The sequence below is a fragment of the Colius striatus genome, chromosome 4, assembly GCF_028858725.1.
Source record: "Colius striatus isolate bColStr4 chromosome 4, bColStr4.1.hap1, whole genome shotgun sequence".
NCBI classification, from domain to species: domain Eukaryota; kingdom Metazoa; phylum Chordata; class Aves; order Coliiformes; family Coliidae; genus Colius; species Colius striatus.
In genome coordinates, this window is record NC_084762.1 from 62,876,543 (window position 1) to 62,902,198 (window position 25,656).

Sequence of the window (25,656 nt, forward strand, 5' to 3'; positions counted from 1 at the left end):
GATAGTGCAACAGATCATTCTGATAAAGAATCATTCATGTAGCTGCCTTTTTAAATTAAAAAAATACTAAAAAATTGACCAACCAAACTTTTCCAACTGTCTTAAATGAACTGTTTGGCACAGAAAGGAGAACAAGCCCTTAACACTACTCAGTCCCACCTCACGTCGTCCCTGCTGAAATCATCATGAAAAATGTCCTCTTTGTCCTGACTGTAACAGAAAAAAGTACTCATAGCAAACTGTTTTCACATTAAGCTGTTACAAACATTTTTAATTATTATAGCACTATAAAGATAAAAGGATGAGAGTAACAACTAGTTGGAATGTATAAAAGCCTTAAGCAACACAGGAAGCCTGCTGTCTTTATAAAACTTACCAATCCATCTATGAATAAATTAAGACACAACAGAAACACGTTGAAATCTCTAAAGCCATGTAAAACCCGAAGGCATTAAAATTTATTAAATGATGCAATAACAACAGAATTCTTTATTTACAATAGCATTATTTAACATCAAATAAGCAAATAGCATCAGCAAAGCAATATTAAGTTGCATAAATGTATTTAAAATTTCTCTGAATATATCTACCTTTGCATAAACTGCTCACACTAGAAATACAAACATCAATGCAGATGAACAAAGTGATGTTCAGAGTCAACTCTGTTTTGAAAATAAATCACAACCTGAAACACTGTAAGCTTTCTCCTGAAGAACCATAGTTTATATATTGCTTAATTTTACCCTTGTATAATCTTTTCATATACACACACGTCTCAGATGCAACTTCATGATGACCTGTACAAATAAAACCCACAAATGACAAAAAGGGAAAAAATTAAATGACAGTAAATGTTTGAAGAAATGTGTCCATCATCTCTATTGAACAACCTAAAGATTAAGTGACGATGCACTTATTCCAAAATTGTACACAATTCACTATACAAATATAATACATCAGACAGCTATGTAGGAATATACAAGACTTAAAAACAGATCTAAGGCATTATGCTAGATTTTAGCATTTTGAGGTTCTTGCACATAGCTTTTACCTGTAGTAAGAAACTTAAAAGATTTCATTTTAGTCTACAAAGAAACACCAGGGAGAAAATTCTAATTAAAATCAAAGCCACTACAGTAAATTTTCTTTTGTGCAGAGAATGCTTTTGCTCTTAGGCAGCATACTACCATACAAATACTAGAAAATTTTTTAAATTCACACCAACAATTAATGGCTTAAGTTGCATTTCAAAACTGATTGTGTATCTTTGGGTTCTGCAAGTGGAGCTGTGCCACCCATTTCATCTGTTAAGCCCATATGAATTCCGCTTTTAAACAAAGATTAAAAAACGTATTGTATAAACTGCAAAAACATTGCTTTTAATTAATACAGGCCCAAAGGGATACTGGTGTGGGACAATATTTGAAAGATCGAGTACAAATTAATTAATTGTAGCAAAACAGCTCACTTCACTTTTTAAACTTACCACATTACATGAACACTTAAACAGGTCGTATGACCATGTATATATGCTTATTTTTCACATTATGCGCCTTTCACATTTAGTAATGTAAGTAGAACACTGATTAATCGTTCCATTAAACAAAATCCAAGTACTTTCTCCGACAAATTTACTGTATACAGGATGAAAAATACTGATAATGAAGGGAATTGATTTGGCTTTTTTGTTTCTATAGTGATCAATATGATCAGAAGATTCCTTCACTCACTTTTCTCTTTCGTTAGTTAGAAGACGACTAAAGTCACGATGAACCCAAACGGAGCCAAAATGATAGGTACAATCTCCTTTCTTTCAAAATGGCAATGCATGGAGAAGTATCATAATCACTACAGATGACAAGGGTTTGCAGGTCTGTCGTGAAACGGGACAAATCCAAAGTATTTTGTCCACTGTGACAAAAGAATAATCTATCTGCAGAGGTCACGGTTAAGAAGCAAAAAAGAATGGGACAGGAACAAAATTATTTAAAAAGTCATTTACACATTGTGGTGCATGAAGTTAATTCCTTCAAATGTATACATTTCTTGTAGAAATACTATTTTGTCAGACACGTATTGCAACGCACAAGAGGCATTGTAGTAACAAGGCTGTGGAGCTCGGGGCTGGCAGCTATTTTGGTTTCCCATCAGCAGGTAAGAGGATGGCTCAGCTGACTGAAAATTCTGTTTGAGTTTCGTAACAGAACGGTGACAGCTGAAAAATGCTTCTCCGGAATGGTGGCACTGCCCTCCTTAGGGACAATGGTCCCCAAGCCCATTTCCTGGGCTTTCATCAGAAGCCTTCTACAGAAACAGCCTATTTTGAACCACCTTTATAATATTTTCCTCAACTTTAATATAGAATAGCTGCTACTTGATTTGAACTCCCACCTCTAAACTGAAACAAATGGCAGCGCAACAAACCTGCCGCTCCCAAAAGGCATGGTTGATGAGATATTACAAAATGCATTGCATTTTACACGACAGTAAAACATTTGCATTCAGGTTAGAAAGTCTGTGGATTAGAGGGTCTGCGGAAAGAAAACAGAAGTCAAAACCATCAATTTCTTAATGTTTCAAGTCCTCAGAAACTGATGTCAGTTCAGTAAAAGATTATTCCAATCACAGTGGGCAAGAAAAAAAACACCCCGCCCCCTAACAGTGGCCTGCTTAATAACAGTTTTTCTAAGATTTGTTACGAAAGGATATAAACATACAAAAATCAAGAATTGGTTCCTACAGTGGCTGCATATAATATAGGTTAGTTGAATGACATTATGAGCAGAATCACAAAGTTTAGAAAAATGAGAAGTTTCAAGCCTACAAATTAGGTCTAATCAAGGCATTGTGATCCTTTACAAAACACTTTTCCAGGAGACACACACGGCTAAGAAGATATCTAATTTAATACTGAAGTACCTCATTTGGAATCAACTTCACAACATGTATATCTCACAAAAATTATACAAGTAAAACACTTAAGTTTTCAACTTAAATTATTGCTTGTTTACATATAAACTGGATTTTATGTACCTTACAAAATGTCCTTGTAGTCCACACTGCTTTAAAATAATCAGAAACACGTGATAGTGGTGAAGTCTGTAGTGATATCTGCTATAGGTATTACAAGAATTGTTATTTTCCCAGTTAAGGGATGGGAACCAGAAATTATCATGCTTTAAAGCAGGTATCTTGAGCTCTTTGATATTATGCACCAATTCTGCCACTACCATAATCAATCAGTACATGCATTACCATGGAACTTTGCTGTTCAGCATCCAGTAACTGGCTGTCCAGTTTGCTGGAAACACACCTAGAGAAATAAAGGGGTAACCTGTTTGGGTTTTTGGGTTTTTTTGAATTCTAATAGAAACAAGAGGAAGATGACAAAGGTCAGGAAAGCCAGGTAAAAAATAAAAATAATCAGGATTTGCTGACTGTTAGACATTTAATTAAATAAAAATGCGACCAACTTGTATTTTTGGATTATAAACGTTACCACAAAACCCAACCAAAATGCCCCTTACAAACAGCCCTCTCACAGGGTGATTTTCATCTGCTTTAGAACTTTACCCCCATTCAGAATTGGTCTGTATAGTTTTCTGCATCGGTTCATCTTCTCCGACTCGTCGCCAGTGGAACGCACTCGTTGGAGGTCTCTTTGTGTACCAGACGTTGCTTCTACACCCTCCTCCATGCCTCCTCTCCGCCCCAAAATGCAGGCCTTAGTCTAAAACACCAGTTTTTCAGATGGAACTGAATCCTTTGCACCAGACTGAGTAAGCCAGGGAAAACAAAGCAAAAAAACCCAAGGTCTAGAACTAAACAGAAACAGAACAAGAGCATGGTTGTTTATCCTTAAATACATACATTTAAATACATTCAATCTGACATGGTTTATGAAAACTGCCTGTCAAACATTTACTTCGCAGGAGAGATCTAAGTTGCACTAAGGTGAATGCAGTGAACAGACTGAGCAACTGTCTGTACGCTAGCTTCAGACTGTCAAAGAAGAGGCTGCTCCTTGGCAACGCCGGCCCGGCTCCCCACAGCAAGGAAGGGCTGAGTCCCGGCAGCAGCAGGCGGCTGTGCCGGCCGGTGCTGGCAGCTCGGCTCGGGCACCACGCTCAGGTACAGCTCTTCAAACCGGTAAGGATTCGGGGCTGTAAGCCCAGTCAGCTGAAAAAAGGAGCAACTGAACCACCCTCAGGGTCAGCAGTATTTCTGAAAGGAAGGAAAAAGAAAAAAAAGTTGAGAAAAACAAACGAATTCTTTCTCTTGCAGAAGTGAAGTCAGCTGGGTGAATGCAGCTGGATGCTGGACCGTAGCACTCACCATCGATCGTACGCTGGTGTATGCATTTCAAACCTGAAAATTAATTTGAAATTATAAAGCTGGGCTTCTCTTTGTGTACACTGATACAGCTAACCTGCGATTTAATTCCCGTCACATCAGTGGGGATTTAATTTCACTGCATTCTTAAGTCCTTAATTAATTCCAATTATCATGGACATTGTAACAACTTGATATCATCTGCCTCCCACATATTCCAGCTAAAGGCACAGCAATACGGTTTCAGAGAAATCTCACACTTGAAGTATATGCAAAATCTCCCCATGTTACTGCTGTATCACTCTCAAAGGAAACAAGTGCCTTGGTTCACTTTCCCCTCCAAGAATCATAATAAAAAAAATGGAATAAACAAGTAAAAATAGCTTCAGCTACTGATTCATAGAGTTCTTCTTTACATCATACTTAATACCTTTGCAGCGTCTTTACACAAATAGAATACAAACTGGTTTCCGCTGCGTTGATTGTCTTCTATTTTCTGATTTTAAAAAACCCTCAGGATGTGGTTTTCACAGTTGTTTTATGACCATCCCTTCCACTGACTGCAATCTGTGCCCTTTTGCCTGCCTTCCCTTGCAAACTGCTGCTCCCATGGGGTGCTGTGGTCAGTCAGGTCAGAGAGCCAATCCAGTCCAAACCCATTTTTCTCCTCCCCTGGGGTGCTTGTATCCTGTGCAGCTCTTTGCTTGAAGTCTCCTGTCATGTGCAAGGAAGGCTCTGTTTGCTCAGGGACAGTGCTAGCAGTAGGCAGCTTTCTGGCTCTGTTTGCTGAGGGACGTTGCTGGCAGTAAGCAGCTTTCTCGCCAGTCCATGTGCACCCTGCTAGATGGCTTTCTGGAAGCTGTCTACACCATGCTTTGGACTTCACTACGCTTTCCTCTGCAATCACATGAGGTCTACAAATGTATCTTCACTGACAAAGTCAGTGCCAGGAATGAAAGTCAGTGATTCAGGAGAGCAAGCTCCGGCAGGTGCAGCTGGAGCTCTCTCAAGCCAACTAGAGGCCTACACAGTGAGTCCTGCTCCTCCTCGCTTCATCACAGCACAGAGACACCACACTCACATCCCTCATGCCCTGACTAAGAGACACAAGCTAAACTTTGTCTCCTCTTTCTAAAATGTTGAGAGGCAGCTTGGGAAACCTGCTAGTGCTTTTTGATTATTCAGAGTGGACATTTAGCAAACAGTGTCTCTACAATTTTACAAAGATTTGAGTCACAGGGTGATAAAATACACGAGGGAGGGAATAAGACAAAGAAGGCATAAGTGTACCTCTAGAAAAAAATCCATTCCCTTAATCTTTTTTATTTAGATATAACCAAAGCAAGCAGGACTTCAAAGCAGTATGTCAAATTATCATTTCCAGGTTGACAGTAAATATGGGAAAAATTGCTCAGAATAACTTCCACGGCTGATGTATGCAACTTCAGGCAGAGAAGTAATCTGAAAACCCCGAAGATCATTGACTGCAAGATTCCTGCTATACTGTATTAAGTTAAACTGGTAAACCCTGTCAAAAACCTCAGCTATAAACAGTATTCTTCAGATATTTACTTTTCAATAGGAGTAAGTTCAAAATTTTCTTTTACTGTGTGAAAATAGTTAATGCAAATTTGTTACAACAATAGCAAAATAATATATTAAACTGTTCCAGTTGCAGCTATTTTCAGCTCTACAAATTAAGGGTATTTTGTGCCTTGAAAGAGACGGAAAATTCTCTGTCCAGTACTGTAGTGGTTTTACCTGGGCCAGGTTTTTTGGTAGCAGAGGGAGCTACAGGGGTGGATTCTTTAAATAAAGATCTACCAGAAACTTCCCCTGTAACTGACAGGGCTAATGCCAGTCAATTCTAAGATGGACCCCTCAGCTAACCCAGGCCTGGACAATTAGTGATGGAGGTAACGCCTTTGTGAATAACGTATTGGAGAAGGGGAAGAAGTTGCTGTGCAGTTGCTAAACTGCGGTAGCAACAAGGAATGAGAATGTGAAAATATCTCCACAGACACCAAGGTCAGTGGAGAAGAAGAGGGAGGAGGTGCTTAGGCCTTGGAAGAAAGACTACCCTATGACCTGTGGTGAGGACCATGGTGAGGCAGCTGTGCCCCTGCAGTCCATGGAGGCCACTGGGGAGCAGAGACCCACTCACAGCCCCTGGAGGACCCCACGCCGGGGCGGGTGGATGCCTGAAGGAGGCTGTGACTCCGTGGGAAGCCCACGTTGGAGCAAGTTCCCAGCAGGGCCTGGGAGCCTGTGGGGAGAGAGGAGCCCATGCCAGAGCAGGCTTGCTGTCAGGACTTGTGATACTGTGAGGGACTCAGGCTGGATGGAGCAGTCTGTCCCTGAAGGACTGTTCTCCCGGTGGATGACCCACGTTGGGATAGGGTGTGAGGAGCTGCCCCCGTGGGAGGCCACATGTCAGAGCAGTTCATGAGGAACCGTAGCCCATGGGAAGGACCCATGTTGAAGAAGCTCATGAGGGCTATCTCCTATGGGAGGGACTCCACACTGTAGCAGTGGGAAATGTGAGGAGGTCTCCCCCTGAGAAGTAGCAGCGGCAAAGTCCATCTGTAATGAACTGACCACATGCCCTGTGCCACTGTGGGGGAAGGAAGGAGAGTCCTGGGAAGAGAGAGGGGTGGGGGAGGTGTTTTAAGATTCAGTTTTATTTCTCATCTCACTGATCTTATTGTTCCTTTAATAAATCAAACCTTTTTCTTCTCAAGTTGAGTCTGCTTTGCTCGTGATGCTAATTACTGAGCAATCTTTCCGTCCTTAGTCCTTAACTCACAAACCACTCATTATGCTTCTCTCTCATGATATTATGACTTGGTTATTATGACTGGCTAAACCATCACAAGTAGTAATTTTAAAACCAGCTTCTCTGCTAAACATTAGTATCATCCTTGCAAGTCTTAAACTGTAAATGTTTTATCCTTAGCATGTTATAACAAAGTGAAATTGTACTAAGCAAACAAATTAAAGCAGTAAATGCGGAGATCTGACATCCACAGCTGTACAGGTTTCAGAAGCAGCACATTATTTCTTGGTTACCAATCCCTTTAAATGATGCAATTGTTGAGATCAGTGTTATGAAACACTGGAAAAAGCCCTCAAATCTGTCAGATGAGTTTCTCATTTGTCTGAAGAATTTATCATCATTTGTCTGAAGAATTTATCATCTTTCATATGTTAAAGCCATGACTGCCAAGGTATGAAGCACATTAATCCTCTCCTCAGCCTTCTCATTACACAACCTACGCTTTAAAAAAGTTACACAGGAGTAGTTTATAGTGCAGAGGCATGAAAATAGTAGCTACTTAACCTCTATTACAGTTCAAAGATCAGTAAAATGTATTTATAGTGCATATAAACTACCTACATTTTCCCTTGACAAAGCTATATTCATAGTATAAAAGTAAAATCAGAGTGCAGTCCAATGTACCCTTAACAAAGCAATCCAAGAGGGTTAAGAAGTTGCTTTTCTGGTTGTGAGCCAAAACTGCTTGCCGTGCATAGCTACTGTCCATCTCATTGTCATGGTATTGACCCCATTATTTTAATGCCCTCAGATGTCCTGTCCAAATACCTGACACTTGTTTCCTTCCACCTGCACTCTCTTCCCTGACTTCTCTTCACTCTCATAGTCTCCAAGTCTTTTCTGTCATATCCACTCTCTCTTCCTTCTCAAGTGGAACATATTGCATCTTTTTATTAATGATCAAAGTGACCATGACACAGCTGCATAAAAGCCTCTCTCTGTGCATGGACCCTCCACCCTAGGAGACAGGCATTTGTCTTTTCATGTGAACCATGAAGCTGCGAAAAGAATTGTTCTCCAGGAAGATTTAAAGATATGCACACAAAATAACAAAAGACAACAACAACAACAACAACAAAAAAGAGACAGTAAAATGCATGTATGGTTAGAATCACAGAGTCACAGAATGGTAGGGGTTGGAAAGGACCTCTAGAGATCATCTAGTCCAACCTCCTACTACAGCACATACCAGGTGTGTTTTGAAGACCTCCAGAGAAGGAGACTCCACACCTTTCCTGGGCAGCGTGTGCCAGAGCCCCCTTATCCTCACAGGAAAGAAGTTTTTCTTTGTGTTGAAGTAGAGCTTTTTGTGTTCCAGCTTGTGCCCATTACCCCTAGTCCTGTCTCTAGACACTACACAAAATATGTCAGCTCATCATCTTGATATCTATTCTTTAGGTACTTTTAAGTGTTAATGAACATCCCCCCACAGTCTCCTCTTTTCTAGGCTTAATAGCTCTAGGTCTCACAGCCTTTCCTCGTATGAAAGATGTGCCAGTTTCCTCATCATCTTGGTGGCCCTGCACTGGACTCTCTCCAGAAGTTCCCTGTCTCTCTCTAGCTGGGGAGCCCAGAACTGGACACAGGACTCCAGATGAGGCCTCACCAGGGCAGAGTAGAGGGGGAGCAGAACCTCCCTCGACTTGCTGGCCACACTCTTCTTGATTCATCCCAGGATGCCATTGGCCTTCTCGGCCACGAGGGCACATTGCTGGCTCATGTTCAGTTTATTATCAGTCAGGATTCCCAAGTCTGTCTCTGCAGAGCTGCTCTCCAGCAGGTCAATCCCCAGCCTGTACTGGTGCTTGGGGTTGTTCCTCTCCAGAGTCCCCCAGGACTCTGCACTTGTCTTTGTTGAACCTCATGAGGTTCCTCTCTGCCCAACTTTCAAGCCAGTGTAGATCTCACTGAATGGCAGCACACCCTCTTGGCGAGCTAGCTACTTCTTCCTCAATTTTTATTCCCTTGGATACATTCCCTTGGATACAGTCGAATTAAAAAAAAAATAAAAATACCCCAACATTCAAATTTATTTTCTTCAAAATTCTCCTGTTTGTGATTGCAAAGCCGAGGCACAGGCGGGGCCAGGCGGTGGGCGGGCGGCATCCCGGCCGCGGCCCCTCCACCGCCCACAGCCCGGCCCCTCTGGGCTGGACCGCCGCCGGCCGCTGGGTGGCGCCGCCCCGCCGGCGCGCGCAGGGAACCGTCTCTCTGCTGCCGAGCTCGCGCTAACGGAAGGTTACCACCGTAAAACCCCCTTCCACTGAGGAGGAGGGGGCACGTAAAAATCTCCCCTACCTCGTTTACTTGGCCACACGCCAGACCTCCACAGTGTCTTGCCTTTGGTACCGTTACGGACTGGAGCAGAAATCGAGTTTGACCACAGTAAATGCTAATTACCCTGTCAGCTGGAAACGTGTGTGTAAAAAACAGTTTGGTGCTACTGGTCTTCTCAGGTGAGGCACTGTGTAGAATGTAGTACACTAATTAATTTACGAGACTTGTGTCCCAAGTATAATGCAATGAGAAGTGGAAAAATACTTAAGGCAGGATGAAACATGAAATGGGTTATGCATGCAGCAACGCAAATATAAAGCAACAGCAAGTCTTGCCCATCGTCAGCAAATAGTCATGTAATTGCTCTGTAAAAAGCAAATGCAACTACACGTAAGTCCATACACATAAGTACAACTGTAAGTCCATTAAATGTGACTCATTGTTAATTCAATAATGTAACGTATTCCCTTAACGTAAAAGTATTCTGTATTACGTCATTGAGGCTAGCGGGATCTAGACAGGGAACTCAATACCACCAAAAGCAGAATTAAAAACAATTAATTGCAAAAGCCTTAATTACTATTACTCTGGGTATTTTTAACTTTGAAAGCAAAAAGATAGTGGATCCATTCTAGACCACTCCATAGTTCAATCACTTCTGTACGCGTAGGGATGCTATTTCTTACCCGTGTTGCATCTCCGTCCTGCTTTATCATATCCATTCCAGGCAGCTGGTTTGGAAAAAGATTGCCTCCCCTCATAGCAGGATCATTAACCTATTGGTGACAAGATGTTAAGAAGAATGAATTAGAACCTAAATTGGGAAGAGGGCTGGGAGTTAAAAAAAAAGCATTATAAATCACTATGCTACTTGCATAGACTGATAACCACTTTTGAGATAATGTTGGAACCAGGGAAGTGACTATATAGCTGAGCACACTTCTTCCACAACATACATTTGACTCATATTATTCTGCTTCATAGTCAACAACAAAGATTTAATTCCTGATACTATGACCCTTGTGCACCTTTTACAAAGCAGGCTTCATAAATTAGGTCAGCATTATTTGAAGAGGCCTGCCTGCTATGAAAGTCCTGAGAGCAGAAATGTGAAACTACTTTCCTAACCTCAATAACACATTGCTCTTCTACTTGCAAACCACCACAGTTTTTTCAAACCCTGATGATATAACATGTAGGCTGAATTGTACTACTGACTTCATTTTAATAACACCAATTTTTCTGCTCGTAAGCAATGGGAGAAAGATAGGACTGAACAGGAAAACGTGCAGCAGCATGCTTTCCTAAAGGGATGGTCTCAACAACTTCTGAACATAGCCATAGGAAAGTATTGAAGCTGTGTATTTCTAACACAACTAAAGGGTCTTTCATGCTTAGTTATGTGGAAAGAGTGGCTTGCCAAATTTACAGCAGTGCTTTCTTAATCCAGGGATTAATCTCACCATGTAAGAACTGGTATAAAATACTAAACACAGCCCTTCAGCAAGGTTCTGAAATATTAGAAAATCCATCTTTTCTCAAAGCTTTATGGGGAAAGAAACCTCTTCCTAGTGAGTCTTTGTTGACTCAGTTTTCTCTATTACCTCCCTCAGAGTAGATGTATGTGGTAATAGTGCAGATATGCCCCTCCAGATTTTGCTGGAAGGAAAAAGATGTTTTCTATGTCATCTGCTCTTTAGGAGACTCGTGTTGCCAAGGAGAGGAGATTCTTCTGCTGCGCTACCTCACTTCAGCTACAGTAAACTGCTGCTGTCTTGAATTTACCACACCAATGTCTGTCTTCCCATTTCAGGTCCCCTGACTGATTTCTGTCACTATTCACTGACTTTGCAAAACATTGCTAAGCTAAATGCAATCACATGCAACCACCTAAAGAGGTGGTTTCAAATGCTGCCAGAGACAAGACTGCAGTTCAATAGGAAAGGTTAAAACCTTAAAATATTTTTGCCATAGAAATTTAAACTCTGAAGAAACTGATTAAGTGCTGCAAGTCTCCTAGTAATTAATGCTTTCTGCACCTTAATACAAATAGGCAGATTTAAAAACCTGAATGTGAACATTTAAATCAGAAGGGAACAGAAACACACTATTTTGTTTGGAAAGAAAGAGATTAGACAGCTTTGCAGCTTTATCTATATACATTTGACTAAACTACAAAATCCACGTTTGAAATGTGTTTTCTGCTATTGATTAACATTCATCAGAACGTGAAGGCACAAATGCCCTTTCTTTATGTCCAGCAGACAAAGGAAAAAACAAAAAGCAGAAAAAAATCCCAAAACTGTATACTGAATCAACAACAGTTTCTGAACAAAGATGACTGCATAATTTGCATCATGGCAGTTAGAATAGGTATGGAAAAGGAACATATCTGCAGATTGAACAGCACAAAAGCAGTAAAGACATCAGCAAAGTTCCTAAAGAATCCCTTTGCAGGGATGATGCAGGAATCTTGACTGGCATGGTATCAGATGAATAAAAAACATCTCTGTCTACCATTTTGTTACATGAGTATGTTCATTTCAGAAGTCCTCAAAATAAAACACTCCCTCATTCACTTGTTAATTTTTCTAACTGCAATAACCATTCCATCAGAGAAGCTCAGAGAAGGACAAAGAAATTGAAGGGTTTTTATAATTTTCTGAAGACAAGTCTAGTGGTGTTATCAGATATGAAATCTGACTTAAATAAGTCAGATGTTTTACAATTACTTTGCAATTAAGGACACTAATACAGCCTCCTGTTAATAAAGCAGAGTTATATACAAGATGTCTACTAAGAAAGATTTTCTACCAGTCCAGAGCTCTTTTCATCCAGCATGTTGAATAATATAAAAATACTATTTCAAGATAACCCTTGGTAGCTGCCATGATAATTTTGGCCTGGGGAGTACTGCCCTGTGCAGATTAATAAACATCTACTCTGAGGGGATAACATGGATCCACGATGCAAAGTAACAGGTGAAAACATGACATTAGCCCACTATGCAATCAAGAACATGATGACAAAGACACAGTAAGTTGTGTGCATAGTGCAACACTGGGAAAGTTTAGACTTTCTTGATGCCTGGGGAAACTGTTCTTACCAAAGGAACCTGTAGACCTGGCAGCTAGCATTTCAGCATTCCTGGTAGCAGCTTCCTAAAAGACACACTAGGAATAGCAGCCTGAAGAGCTTTATGTCATTTAACGTAATTATAAGGAAGAAGAAGATAATGAGACAAGGTCTGATCCCTCAAGTAAACAAAAGAGTCTCTCCTCAAGTAAATAAGAGCCTCTAAGTATCATAAACAGCAACTCCACTTTGGATATAATCTTCACTTTTCACTTGGTGATGCTGAGACCCTAGGTAATAAACAAAAGAATTTGGAGATACAACAGTACGAGCAGATAAATCACCAAGCTTAGCATTTCTGAGCTCTGGATATGTCTGTAAGATACAGTATAATGCCACAAAGAGGCAGCAGACAGAGCCAAACAAAATTGTTTGGTATCAAATGTAATGTACTTGGCTTCTCACCAGGTAAGTAAGCCCAGGCACAGCTTTTTGCTGACATATTCCAAAACCATCCAATACATGAGAAGTATTAAGTTTTTATTCAAAAGCTGGATCACATTTGTAGCGTAACCCCTGTTATTTACTGTGGTGAGATAAGCATGTGAAGGTAAAATATATGTCATGGAAAAAAAATGGCACTGATGAAGTAAGTAAAAATGTAGGTGACTAAGAAAAAACAGAGGTGAGGTGGCAACAGTCAGCAGAATTAAAGAAAATGTAGTAATTTTGAAAGCCAGCAGTTCTAAGAAAAGGTTCAGCACTGCCTAGGCCCATTGCTAAATACACAGATGTCAAGTTGTAAACCACTATGCCCTGCAAACTGGAAAAAAAGAGAAATCTGTATCGAAATATACATTTTTACTTAGTCGTGTCTCTCAGAAAAGAAAATATGAAGCAATACAGCAAACATTCCTGAGGACTAAAAATTACTGTCTTGTGGCTCAGAAATGGCCCCTCAGCTGTCAGCTGGTCACTTCTGACCTAGATGAAACATAAAACCTGTGCTTGCAGACTCTGCAGATGACATAGTGCTGGGGTGGTAAACCAGGAGTAAACCAGGTTACTGTTACAGAATGAGCCACAGCACTTTGGTTAAACGGATTCAAGCTAAGAAATGTAATTTGATATAGACAAAAGGAAGGCAATGCATCTGTGAACAAACAATGCAAGTTTTGCAGCTATGTAGAACGTGCTGAGGCGGATTTGGGGATCATCATAAGGGTTTCAGAAAGTGTTCTCCAGTGCAACATTGTCTCCAACAGAGCCAAGGCAACCCACGCATTGAACTTGACTCTATACAGTCACCTTGGTGCAGTCACTGTTTAATCAGCATCTCTAGTTCCTCTATTCATACTTCTAGAAGAAGGTTACAACAATGGAGATTAAAGCAGATCCACAAAAGGGACTAATGGGCTGAAAAACAAATGTTGAGATGGATGAAGAACCTCAGTCTATTCAACTTACTGAAAGTTAGATAAATGCTACCTTGAAATAAGATCTTGTAGTCCAACAGGAAGGAAAAGCAATGAGACAACTGTGCCAGTGGAAACAGTAGTCTGCACGGAAATCTTTGAAATAAAACCAGCTCTGTTTCTACAATGCACGATTCTCAATTCAGGTTCCTGGAGTGAGCTGTCATTGAGAAATTCCCACTCTTTTTTTTTTTTTTTTGTTTTATGATTGTTTAACTACATCAAATGTGTGCAACAGTATGCACTTAGGAACTAATACCAATAAAAAAGTCTGCTATAATTGAGCTTAGCAGCTGGGAATATCAGAGAAGGTAACAGATTTGGGAGTATCAAAATTACTTCAGATCACCAGTACATGGCAGCTGTGGAAGACAAATGGGATTTGGAGCTATATCTGTCAGAGTATTCCAAAAGAAATAAGGAAGAACTAGTGTTACGCACGTGGTTGTGGTGCTTAGGAAATACTGATTCAAATTGGAACAGGTGCAGAAAAGTGAAGGGAATTAAAAGTTTACAAGAAGAGACTGTGGCTTGCTAACTTACAGGGAAAAACAAGAAATCCAAACAAAAAAAATCCTACAATCTCAAAATATATAAAAAAACCATAATGTTGACAGACTACTCAAACTACTAAATTCTAAAATACAAGAAATACAGGCTATTTAGGCTAAAGGGCAATGTTGGAAAAGCAAATACTTCATTATCAAATTTAGACTGGAAAAAGGACATACGTTAACAGGCTAATAATATATCCAGCTTTAAACTGCAACACCATGGTCTCAGAAAAAGTTTATGATATCGTCCACCATAGCAGGAGCCACAGCCTGAAGACACAAGAGATACTTTCCTGCTAATATTTCTAAGAAAAGTCTATAATTTCAAGCATGTGTTTTGAACAAACGTAAGTTCAACTCTGAAACAAACATATGACCCTGTTAATTAAGAGGACTTGTTTGTCAAATACTTATTAATGTATTGCAAGAATTTAATTGCAGGTGAACAGACCTTATTTCAGATACTCTAAGTAGCAGTCTCAAATATAACTTGAGCATGTAAACCCTGTCTTGGCAGAAAAGAACAGCTTACTTACCTATGGATTTAGCAACTTATTTTATACATACCACATTACAGGAAGAGTAGGTTTTGTGATTGTGACGTGCCAGCTTGATAGCTCCTGTAGTTGACTGCTAATTTTCTAGTATTACAAACACTGGCAGTAGAAACATCTTCCACACACTGCCCACACCAGCACCTTTCACTCTTATCTCTAGGAAACAGCTGCCTGCCGTTCAGTCCTAGCCTAGCTGAGAAAATTAGCAGGGGCACGGGTGACGTTCAACTGTGCTACAGAAACTTACCTACTGAGAACAGGAGTGAGATCAGCACGTGCTTTCCATGGAAATCCAGGACCAACTACACATGCTAGATACACTGGTGTGAGGTCAAAATGGGAAATTTAGATGAAAAAATTGCTCTCTACCTCATCTGTCACCTTCTTTATCTGAGTGCAGAGCTAAAAACAAAGCTTTTTCCAACATCACCATTTCCCAAGACAACCAGTAAAAGAAACGTAACGGCTTACAGCAGTTACAGCCCAATGCAGGGGACCTGCAGAAAAAACTACTGAAAGCCCAAGCAAATCCTCTGGCTGTCATCTCACATCCTTAAATTCTCACCTGCTCAGGACCCATGGAGGACAACCCTGATGTAGGCACAGAGGTCGCTGAGGTCATGCTGATCTGCCCTGTCATCTGGTTCATGTTGTTCATGCCACTTGTGTTGGTTGCCATGGATACACTGATGTTCATGTTATTATTGTACATGCTGGTGCTTGCTTGCTGCCCAAAATGTGGTGGGGACTGTTGTGAAAACATGCTACAGCAAGGAATGGAAAAAGCAATGTGTCAGACTTAGAATGCTGAAGCCACTAAGAAACTATTATCTTTCTAATGTTCTTAAGCCAGAATCTGTATCTACTGTAATTTATTCCAACTTCAAAGGAAAAGGCTAGTTTTCAGCTGCATTAATGTTTAAGGAATACAGTTTCAAAATGTAAGATTCTGTGTCTGTGCACAAAAATGCATGCCTTTGTGTGTGCAACTATGGCAGAGTACAAATCTGTTATGAGTGTGCCATAACAGCTGATGAGCTGTCTAAATGAGCCTTGTATGCATTTTAAATATGTCTGGGAAACTAACTTTTGGAGGGAAGGGAAAACACCATTTTCTTCTGCCTGTGTTAGCACAGCACAGGACCGTTGAGCTGAAATTGGATCTCTTCTAGTAAGTTTTCTTTTTGCAAAAGAGGCTATTTGCACATATGAATACCAGATTTGTACATGGCAAGTGGGCTCACAGATATAGGCATGCAATTGTGTTGAAATTTATATACTAAATCTTTGCATCAGATTTTGAAAATACGGCACTGTAAGAAAAAACGTGAAGTCCAAGACAATCACCCTCGATGTTCCTCTGAGGCCATTTCAGAACAATACAAAGAAGAGTAACTGCCTCAGGTTTTATTCAAAGTGCTTTCTGGATAGCATCTTCCCCTTACATCAGAAGTCATATGAGAGACTTTTTTACATGTCCTAAACTGCACATCACTGTTTACATTACCAGCCTTTACTACTCCTTTTACTGTTTAAAGGTTCTGTGTTACACGGAGATACTGTGGAAGAGTTGCTGTGTGTCAGATGGCAAGCAGTAACTGCCTCTGTACCAATGGCTGACATGTACTTCCCAGTGTGGAGCACTGCTCCGACAGCTGAGGAAATGTTTCAGGGTTAACACCTTGCCCTTGGGTACTGTTAGGCTATTGCTGTGCACTGTGAGACGTGGTGGAGTGCAACAGCATTCTGGGCACAGCACCAAATGCAGAAAATCCCACCATTCTCTTCGTTCATGTTCCAATTTCATGTCTTTTCAGGGCACCTAACCCCATTCTTAAGCTGTTATCTGGGTGGCTGAAACAGTACACTACAGATTATTGTGAATACTCAGTGGCTTGTGTAAGTGCCATTGATGTATCTCCACTGCAGAGCTGCAGCATGGCAAGCCAACCGTTAGTCTTATCGAGCTGCCCCTGCTGCTGTTTCAGCAGAAGCCATGACAGTGGTAACTATGCCTCCTGCAGATGCTTCAGGAAGACACTGAGGAAGAGGTGTGGACAAAGATGGGGATAAAAGTCTAGTGTTTTAAGGGGAACTTAACTTAGGTCAGCCTCATCACTGACACAGTCGTGGTTTAGGTTTATTAAATCTTTGTCAACCACTGGGAAGAAGATTTGTCACTGCACTGGGATAGTAACATTGGCCTGAGAACTTCAGGATGACAAATGCACTGTGCTAGCAACTGTGTGCAATCACTATCAAGCAACAGAGTCTATACACCAACCTGATAGCTCCTCCCATCTTCCATTGAAAAGCACAGATCATTGCCATCTGGAAGCTCATGGCTGCCTCCTGATAGAATGTTCAACATCAAATCATTCATCGAGGACAGACTGATCATTAGAGCTACACCGGCTGGGGCATGGGCCTCAACTGAAAAGGTGACTGCGTGCATGAGGCATGCTACAAAGCTCTTGGAGAATGGCAGTTATATGCTGACTCTCAGTATGTGCAAGCACTAATGGACTCAACCTGGTTGCACTCCAGTGTTTAGAGTGGGAAGTGATACCCAGTCACCAAGCTCCAGAGCAGTGGGGAATGTGGAGGCTCCAGCTCAGCTGATCAGCCATGTGGAAAGAAGCGTGGGAGCACAACAGGAAAACTGTATGCAGAAGAAATGCATCCACACAAACATTAGGGGCTGGAGATCACTGTGCAGCACAGGTGCTTCTTAAGGACACAGAGTGGTTTATCAGTTACTGCAGATAATGCAATGCATTGTGTGGATACAGGTCTTTTAGCTATGCACTCACTTTGCCTTGTATGAAGACAGAATTTAAACCAACTTGTCAAGCCAAATTGAAAAGAAATCTCTTTTCAGACAGATAGTTGACAACAAACAGACAAGCAAACAATTACATATAAACAACCCCATAAATAAGTATAGATCATAAATGACACCATTACTCTGCATATTTATTTTGGCTTTGTTCTAGATTTACCTGTTTCCACCCATATTCCCTTGTGCCCACCCATTCATCTCCGTAGAGGACTGATAGGCAGGATTAGCCTGAGACTGCTGAATCATGGGGCTTTGAGTATGAGCCAGTCTTGGGGACATCAGTGGACTCTGAGGAGTGGTGGCCCCTGTAAAGCCTGGATCGGGCTGCTGACTAATACCTGAAGAAAAAGAAAAAGAGAAATTTAGCCACTGTTGAGACAGGAGCTCATACTTGTAGGCATTTCTTTACACAGTCCTATTTATGTCACTGTCCTGGTTTAGCAAAGATCAGCTTTTGCTTGGTAACGGGGAGCAGGTTGCAGTGAAGACCCAGTAAAGAGTTTGTGAACTCTCCCTGGCTCCTGGGTTCAGACCCACCTCTGGCCTGGCTGGGCCAAACTGGCGCCTCTGATCACTATTTAGGGGACGGGAATTTGAAGTGCTGGCAGGAGGTGTAAGAGTGATACAAGGTGGAGGCGACCACGCGGACCCTACAGCCAGAGAAGGAAGAAGGAAGGAGAAGCAATAGACCACAGACTCCTCTACCCCCTAAAAACATCCTATTTTGAAAAAGTATGTTAGCTACCTGTGTGTCCTAACCACACAAGTGGTCTCTCCCCTCTACAGATCAAAAGAAAAACATTGATGACTTTCTTTTTTCTTCCTTCCCAGAGACTGAATTAAAAATGACAAATAAAGCATATTGCTTCTGTCTGTAATTTCATTCTTTTTCTAAGGTTCTTAGAACTTTAGGATCTCTACTTCAGTGTCCCTGAAAAAACAGGTAATGCCATTTTGTGGAAGTATTTGATAACTTTTATAAAGTCATGCAAGGAAAACGTAATTTAAGCTGAAAAATGCCAGTCACATACTCAAGTTACTCTTAATGCCAGGATAAGAATTGGTGATATGAAATCTATTCTTATATTCATTGTCTCTGTGACTTAACTTTTCTGTATCTTTGTGTCATAAAACAGGAATAGTACAATGTCTCTTCTTTTTCATAAAGCAATTGCAAATACATGGAGGGAAAGCACTATTATTATTTAGAAACTAGTGTAAAAAGTAATAGACCAGTAAGAGTAGAGAGCGATTTTAGAATTGGATGGACATAATTTGTTGTATCTGCAGAACTTGCACATAACATATTATTTAATACAATTGAAATATGACTTATGTAATACTTATGTAATAAAGAAGCTGTATAACAATAACTAGGTAGAGGTAACTGCCGAGAACAAAGTGGCACGCAGCTTTGTAAAATACAAACAAAATGGTATTTATTATTGTATTCAACACAGGTTTAAGGATGGGGAAGTGAATGCCTTATCTGAAGTTAATTTATATTACTTAAATCCAATAGTTAGTTGTTTGTTTTACATTGCAACGTACAGATGAATTAGCTTTGTTTGGGAAGAATCTGTCTGGTATTTAAGCAATATATCATTATCAAAATTAGGAAAAAAAATACGTACAGCTCTGCTTCTGGTTACTTTCTGCTGTTTGCCAGCATCAATTCACAAGTTTTCCTCATCTGCACTTTTAATATGCATATTGGTTTGTTTAGTTCACTTGAAATTCTGAGTCTATCGAGCAATTATGTACACATATCTGTGTTTGTGTATGCCAACACACTTCTGTCTGCATGTATCTACACCTATAAGCAACCACACACATCTCACTTCCACTACTGTTGAAAACCAAGATCAATGCTTGAAGAACATGTGGTGCTAGAGCCAGAAGGGCAGATGGTACTATGTTGCATTTTAGGACTCCAAAGAGGCCCAAAGCTCCACATTTCCCATAATTCCTAGGGAACCAGGCAAGAGGCTGTGGGAGGGTGCTTGGACTCAGCTTTTGTGAGGGGAAAACAGGAGAGTTGGGACTGCTGAGATGCATCACAGGGGTGGAAACAGTACCGTAGTTTGGAGGAAATGGGAACTGCTGTGCATTCGGCTGTGGGATGCGTGGGTTGCTCATGGTGGCAGGTATGCCGCCGGCAGCCACCATGCTGGGCGTCATGCTCAGGCCCTGCCCTCGCATCATCAGTGTCCGCTGCTGCTGTTGCACCTGCTGCTGCTGCTGCATCTGCCGCTGCCGCAGGTGCTGGCTCAGGATCTCCCGCTGCCTCTGCGCCAGCATCTGTGCGTTGATGGGGCCCTGCAGGGACAACACCGTCACCCGTCAACAACTCCTCTGGAGGCAGCCTGACCAGGGGAAGCATCCCCACTAGAGCAATCTGGAAGACTGCCAGATCTGATTCAACCCCACCACACAACTAACAACAATATTAAATGGGAGAAAATAATCCTGTTAATACTTCTGCTGGGAAAGACTTCCAACAGTGCAAGAGTCACTAACTGAAATAATAGCAGTGTTTAATGTTGCATCAATTTGTAATTGCAAATAGAGTGGCTCATTTACAAAAGGGGGAAAAAAAAAAATCATCTCTGGGAAATGAGAAGCTTGGTTAAAAATACAGTTATGTTCTATCTCTAGTAAACAACCATCCACCCAGTGTAAATATGGGGAATGTTCTCAGAAATAAAACAGTCCAACACTTCTTATTATATGGACTGCATTATTTGTATTTGAGCTTTAGAATTTATTGTATGCATTTACCACATAGCATTGCTACTAAATTACTTGGGGAGACAAAGAAGAAAACAAAGTGTTTGGTTTTGTTGTTTGTTTTTTTTTTTTTTTTAAATTAAAAGTACTGTCTTTCTCACCTGTGTTGGCACTCCAGGTCTCAAAGACAGATTCATGTTGGAGACACTGCTGATCTGATTTATCAGTGGCTGCCGATTCTACAGAAAAAGAAATCAACCAAATAACAAAATCCACTAAACCCTGAAAGTTTTCAAAAGGAAAACAAGAAAAGGGAAATTTCATATAGAGAAGTATTTACATCTATTTCCCAATCAGCTGGTTTGAGGATTTAGTTTTACATATTCAAGCAGGGACTAGTTTTCTTGCTTAAGTCCTATTCTTATTCACAAATTCCAGTTTCTTAAGGAGATAATACATCATAAAAATAACAGAGGCACTAAGCTGTTTTCCAAACAGGTCTTTACAGTTTCTACCCTTTTTGAGTTTAGGACTAGATTGTTGAGGTTTACTCTGAATTAGTCCTTATCCTGATGTTTGAAGGCAGAAATGATCCTCCCTCCTCCACTAGAATAGCATTAACATCTTATTTACAGTGCTACAAACATATATAAAGATGAAACAAGTAACAACAACTTATAATGATCCTCAAAAGCTGACCAAGGCTAAAGTAAAAAAAAAAAAGGATGCAGGTCCTTAGATTGATGGAAGAATCAAGAGATAATAAACAGAAAAAAACTTGCATAACAAAAAGCACCACTGTAGCCTTGCCTAAAAAACTAGTGAGACTTAGGTTTAAATACTAGGCACATTCGTGCACAGCTATTACAGAAAGAAAGATGAAAAAAAAAAGACCAAAAAAGAGAAGGTGCAAGGTATTGTCTTGGCAAAAAATTGTTATGGCTAGTGGTTTTAGTTGGAAAGTGGAATTAGGCTACCATAAAACAGAGTACATGCTTAAGACCTGGTCTGTTTGGAACAAGATGGGGTGTTGACCTGCTGGAAATTAGCTCTTCAGAGAGGGTCCTAGGAGTCCTGGTAGACAGCAAACTAACCATGAGCCAGCAATATGCCTTTGTGGCCAAGAAGGCCAATGGTATTCTGGGCTGTATTAAGAAAAGTACAGCCAGCAGGTCAAGGGAGGTTCTCCTCTCCCTCTCTACTCTGCCCTGGTGAGGGCTCATCTGGAGTACTCTGTTCAGTTCTGGGCTCCCCAGCTAGAGAGAGACAGGGAACTTCTGGAGAGAGCCCATCAGAGAGCCACCAAGATGATCAGAGGTCTGGAACATCTTTCTTACAAGGAAAGGCTGCAGCATCTGGGGCTGTTTAGCCTAGAAAAGAGGAGACTGTGGGGGGATCTCGATAATATTTATATGCATCTGGAGAGTGTATGTCAGGAGGATGGGGCAACACTTTTTTTCTGTAGTGTCCAGTGACAGGACAAGGGGTAATGGACAAAAGCTGAAGCACAAGAAGCTCCACTTAAATGCAAGGGAAAACTTTCCTGGGAGGGTGAGTGAGCCCTAGCAGTCTCCTTCTCTGGAGGTTTTCAAACTTGCCTGGACATGTTCCTGTGTGACCTGATCTAGGTGGTCCTGCTTTAGCAGGGGAGTTGGACTAGATGATCTCTAGAGGTCTCTTTCAATCCCTACCATTCTGTGACTCTATGATTCTAAGGCTGAGCATCATGTAAGGGGCAGGGAAGAGGGTGTACCTGCTGTGCCTGGAGCCTGTGCTGCAGCTGCAGGCGCAGCTGGTTGGGCTGGCTCTGCACGATGGCGGCGGGCCGGAGGCCAGGCCGGGGCTGCATGCGCAGGGCTGCATATCCTGGGCGCTGTCCCATGGGGTGGAAGCTGGGATCCTGCATGGGCGCGTAGCTACCCTGCGCCATCTGAGCCTGTGCCGTGTACTGCGGGGGGAACACTGGTGTCTTCTGCTCCATCAGGATGCCCGACTCCTGGCTGGGGAAGGTGTCCGGGTCCACAGCTTGGCTCTGTGGAAATCGGTGAACAATAGGAACGGTTGGCAGGGCGTGGCTTTGCACGAGATTATACGAGACTAGTACAGGCACCCTGCAAAACCAGCCTTCTTGCATGTGAATGTTGTTAAACAGAAAACTACAGACATTTTCTTTACTTAAATATAAAACTTAAAATTGAAAGACTGTATTTTTGAGTGTCTAAGCACATTCATGTCTAGCTCCTCCTCTTTTCTTTTTCTAAACAAAGACCCACAGTCATTGTCATGTTATTAATGCAGCCATTGTACCACTTCACTAATGAATAAAAGCTTGAAATGAAAAATGCTGTAGAAAAAATTGTGAATTAAATGATGCCAGTATATTTTTGCCATTGAATCTGAGATAAATTCAACAATGTTACAAATGAATAAATATGAGAAAGTACATTTTTACCACTATCTTAAAATTAATTATTTCAAATAAAGATATCTGAAACTAATACTAATGTGAACAATTTGTGTCCAAATTCTTTCAGGACACTTTTGCACAAACTGATTATCTATCAGCATATTTCTACTTTAATAGCAAACTTTTTTTTGGTAGTACTCTAAAAGCTATGTCACATTGCATGGAAGTTTCACACTGCAAAACTGAAGTTCACCAATAAATTATATCTCCAACTTCACACCTCATCAAGTTCTGTGTTGTACCAAATAAGCTTGAAAATAGTCTTCTCATATCCAAAACAAGGTTTCATTGGTCCTATTTTATATGTAAAATGCAGAGTTAATTCAGAACTTATGCTCAGGATGTTGATGAGTGCTGTGAAATCAAACAGGTATTATAGACTTCTCTGAGAATATTAAATCATTATAGAGACACCTACAGTCGTTTTTGGTAATTGTGGTGTCAGAAACATAAAGTGCTAATTTCCCTCCCCCCCTACCATTTTTTAGTTTTTATTTTACCACATTTCTTGCATCATATAAGACTGAAATGGACAAGAAAAAAACTGAAAGCCACTAGAAATTAACTGCAGAGAAAAAAAAAAAGATGAAAAAGGATAGAATGAATTCATGCTGCAAAATTTAGGAAGCATGTTCACAATTAAAAAAATACAGTTTTAAGTGCTTGGAATCAAATCAGCTGCGTCAGGTGAAAATTTTCCCGTAACACATTAATCAATTAAGGGAAAAGCTATGAGTGAAATCACATGTTACAGGTCTGCTCATGCAAAAGCTTGTTGCTTCCATCATATAAAGATCTTGCCCTTGCTCCTCTGCTCCCAGGTCTTCATATTCTTTTTCTTCTTTCCTATACCTTGTTGCTGGCTGTGACCTTACCTGTCTTCCACAGTTGTTCCTCTGACCACCAGATAAACAACAGTTTGTTATTTTTTTTTACTTTGGTTAGGTTTGTTACATAAAGTGAAGTAGCTCAGCACAGGTCAGAAGCAGAAGAGCTAGACAAGCATGGCAGAGGAGAGGAAGGAAGATTAAATCTGGGGCTCAGGTGACCAAAATCTCCAGCCTAGCTTGCAAGAAGTGTTTTATAATCCTTTTTTCTAATACACATTTTACTTCTACCTTGACAACATATCTTTTCAATACAATGCACAATATATGCAATGCCCAATATACCTGGCTAACTAGTTCCGGTATTCCCAGAGCCCTGTCGATTTCTTCTAAACCATCAAAATTCCTTAATGCCATGTAAAGCTGATCCAGGAGAGCACCCTCATCACTTGGTGACTCTGATGAAGGATGATTACACAAGAGATCATCTGGTGAGCTGCCAAATGGTTGCCTGTCAAAACATGAACACATTGTTGGAAAACAGCTGCTGAAAAACAAGAAATAATGTCAGAAGATTAGGACTCAAATTGAACTAACAAGTGGAGACAGAAATTATTTAATCACTGCCAATTTTGTTTAGAAAACTGTTCTGGGTGAAAGTTATGTTACACAAAGAAATAACTAAATAGCATGATTAATGCCTGTCAAGGCCCCATGAGCATTGTGTAACCAACAAGTAAGCAAGCACACCAAAGGTACTCCCAAGTGCTGATTTCATGTTATAAGGTCGACAGAGGAGCATAGAACACAGTCACTGAACACGTATGTTTAAAAAAAATTAATTGTGACTTTGAATTTTAGATGTTAGATTAAGTATACAATCAGAAGCAGAAAAAGAACGGATTTCCACAGACAATCTTCTTAATTGGTTATCTGTCAGACTAAGCAAGCTGAAGAGGTCACAGAGGGGTCTGAGAACTGTCTGAGCTCGCACAAACCAAACATCTGGAAAAGCTGGCCAGAAGCATGGGGGAGCAGGGAGAAAATGACATTCCCCTTTTTGTTTGCAGCAAAACACTGCATCAGCTCAACCCATCTTATGGAATTGCACACTTGGGTACCAGTTCATGCACTTGGTTATGTGCCTCAGAAGGGTGTCAGCAAGAATTTGGACACTGTCAGATAGTGTGCTGGCTCTATAAATCCTGTTTACCTTACCCCTGAATTTATATGCAAAGCACACTCACAGTTACAAAGGCAGAATAAAGGTTTACTCCAAACTCAAAGGATAAAATTTACCAAGAAACAAACTAAATCTGAAATAACTCCTTATCTGTAGCCAAATAACATATTTTTGTTTTGAAGTTCACACACGAGCTCTACTTCATGTACAATACTACCCAGACTACAATAGAAAATATATAAAGCAAAGCATTCTGCAAGCAAAGGCAGCTACTACATGCACATCATGGCAGAATCTCATCCCAGATAATTACTCAGTGACAACAAAAGCTGTCACACGTGGAGAAAGGAAACAGCACGATATGTGAACCCTTTTTACATGTCTGTTTGGAAAAACAAAGAAACATGTTTGTGTATTTAGTTTCCATAATGAGATATATGGTTGCCATGGAAGTCTAATCTCTATGTCAAAGCTAAGCAGAAGGAAAGAGCTGCATCGTCA

General features: G+C 40.7%; 1 protein-coding gene across 2 annotated transcripts in view; it reads right to left on the reverse strand.

The window, feature by feature from the left end:
• Positions 1–534: 534 nt before the first annotated feature.
• Positions 535–25,656, reverse strand: part of NCOA2 (nuclear receptor coactivator 2) — a 196,106-nt gene continuing 170,984 nt past the window's right edge. For both annotated transcript variants that reach the window (XM_061994944.1, XM_061994945.1), the window contains exons 17-24: positions 24,318–24,483; positions 22,432–22,710; positions 20,840–20,917; positions 20,027–20,267; positions 18,109–18,286; positions 15,672–15,870; positions 10,132–10,221; positions 535–4,224 (exon numbers count right to left, since the gene is read on the reverse strand). In XM_061994944.1, the coding sequence (XP_061850928.1) occupies positions 4,213–4,224; positions 10,132–10,221; positions 15,672–15,870; positions 18,109–18,286; positions 20,027–20,267; positions 20,840–20,917; positions 22,432–22,710; positions 24,318–24,483 (1,243 nt within the window). In that variant the 3' untranslated portion in view covers positions 535–4,212. The remainder of the gene's footprint in view (positions 4,225–10,131; positions 10,222–15,671; positions 15,871–18,108; positions 18,287–20,026; positions 20,268–20,839; positions 20,918–22,431; positions 22,711–24,317; positions 24,484–25,656) is intronic.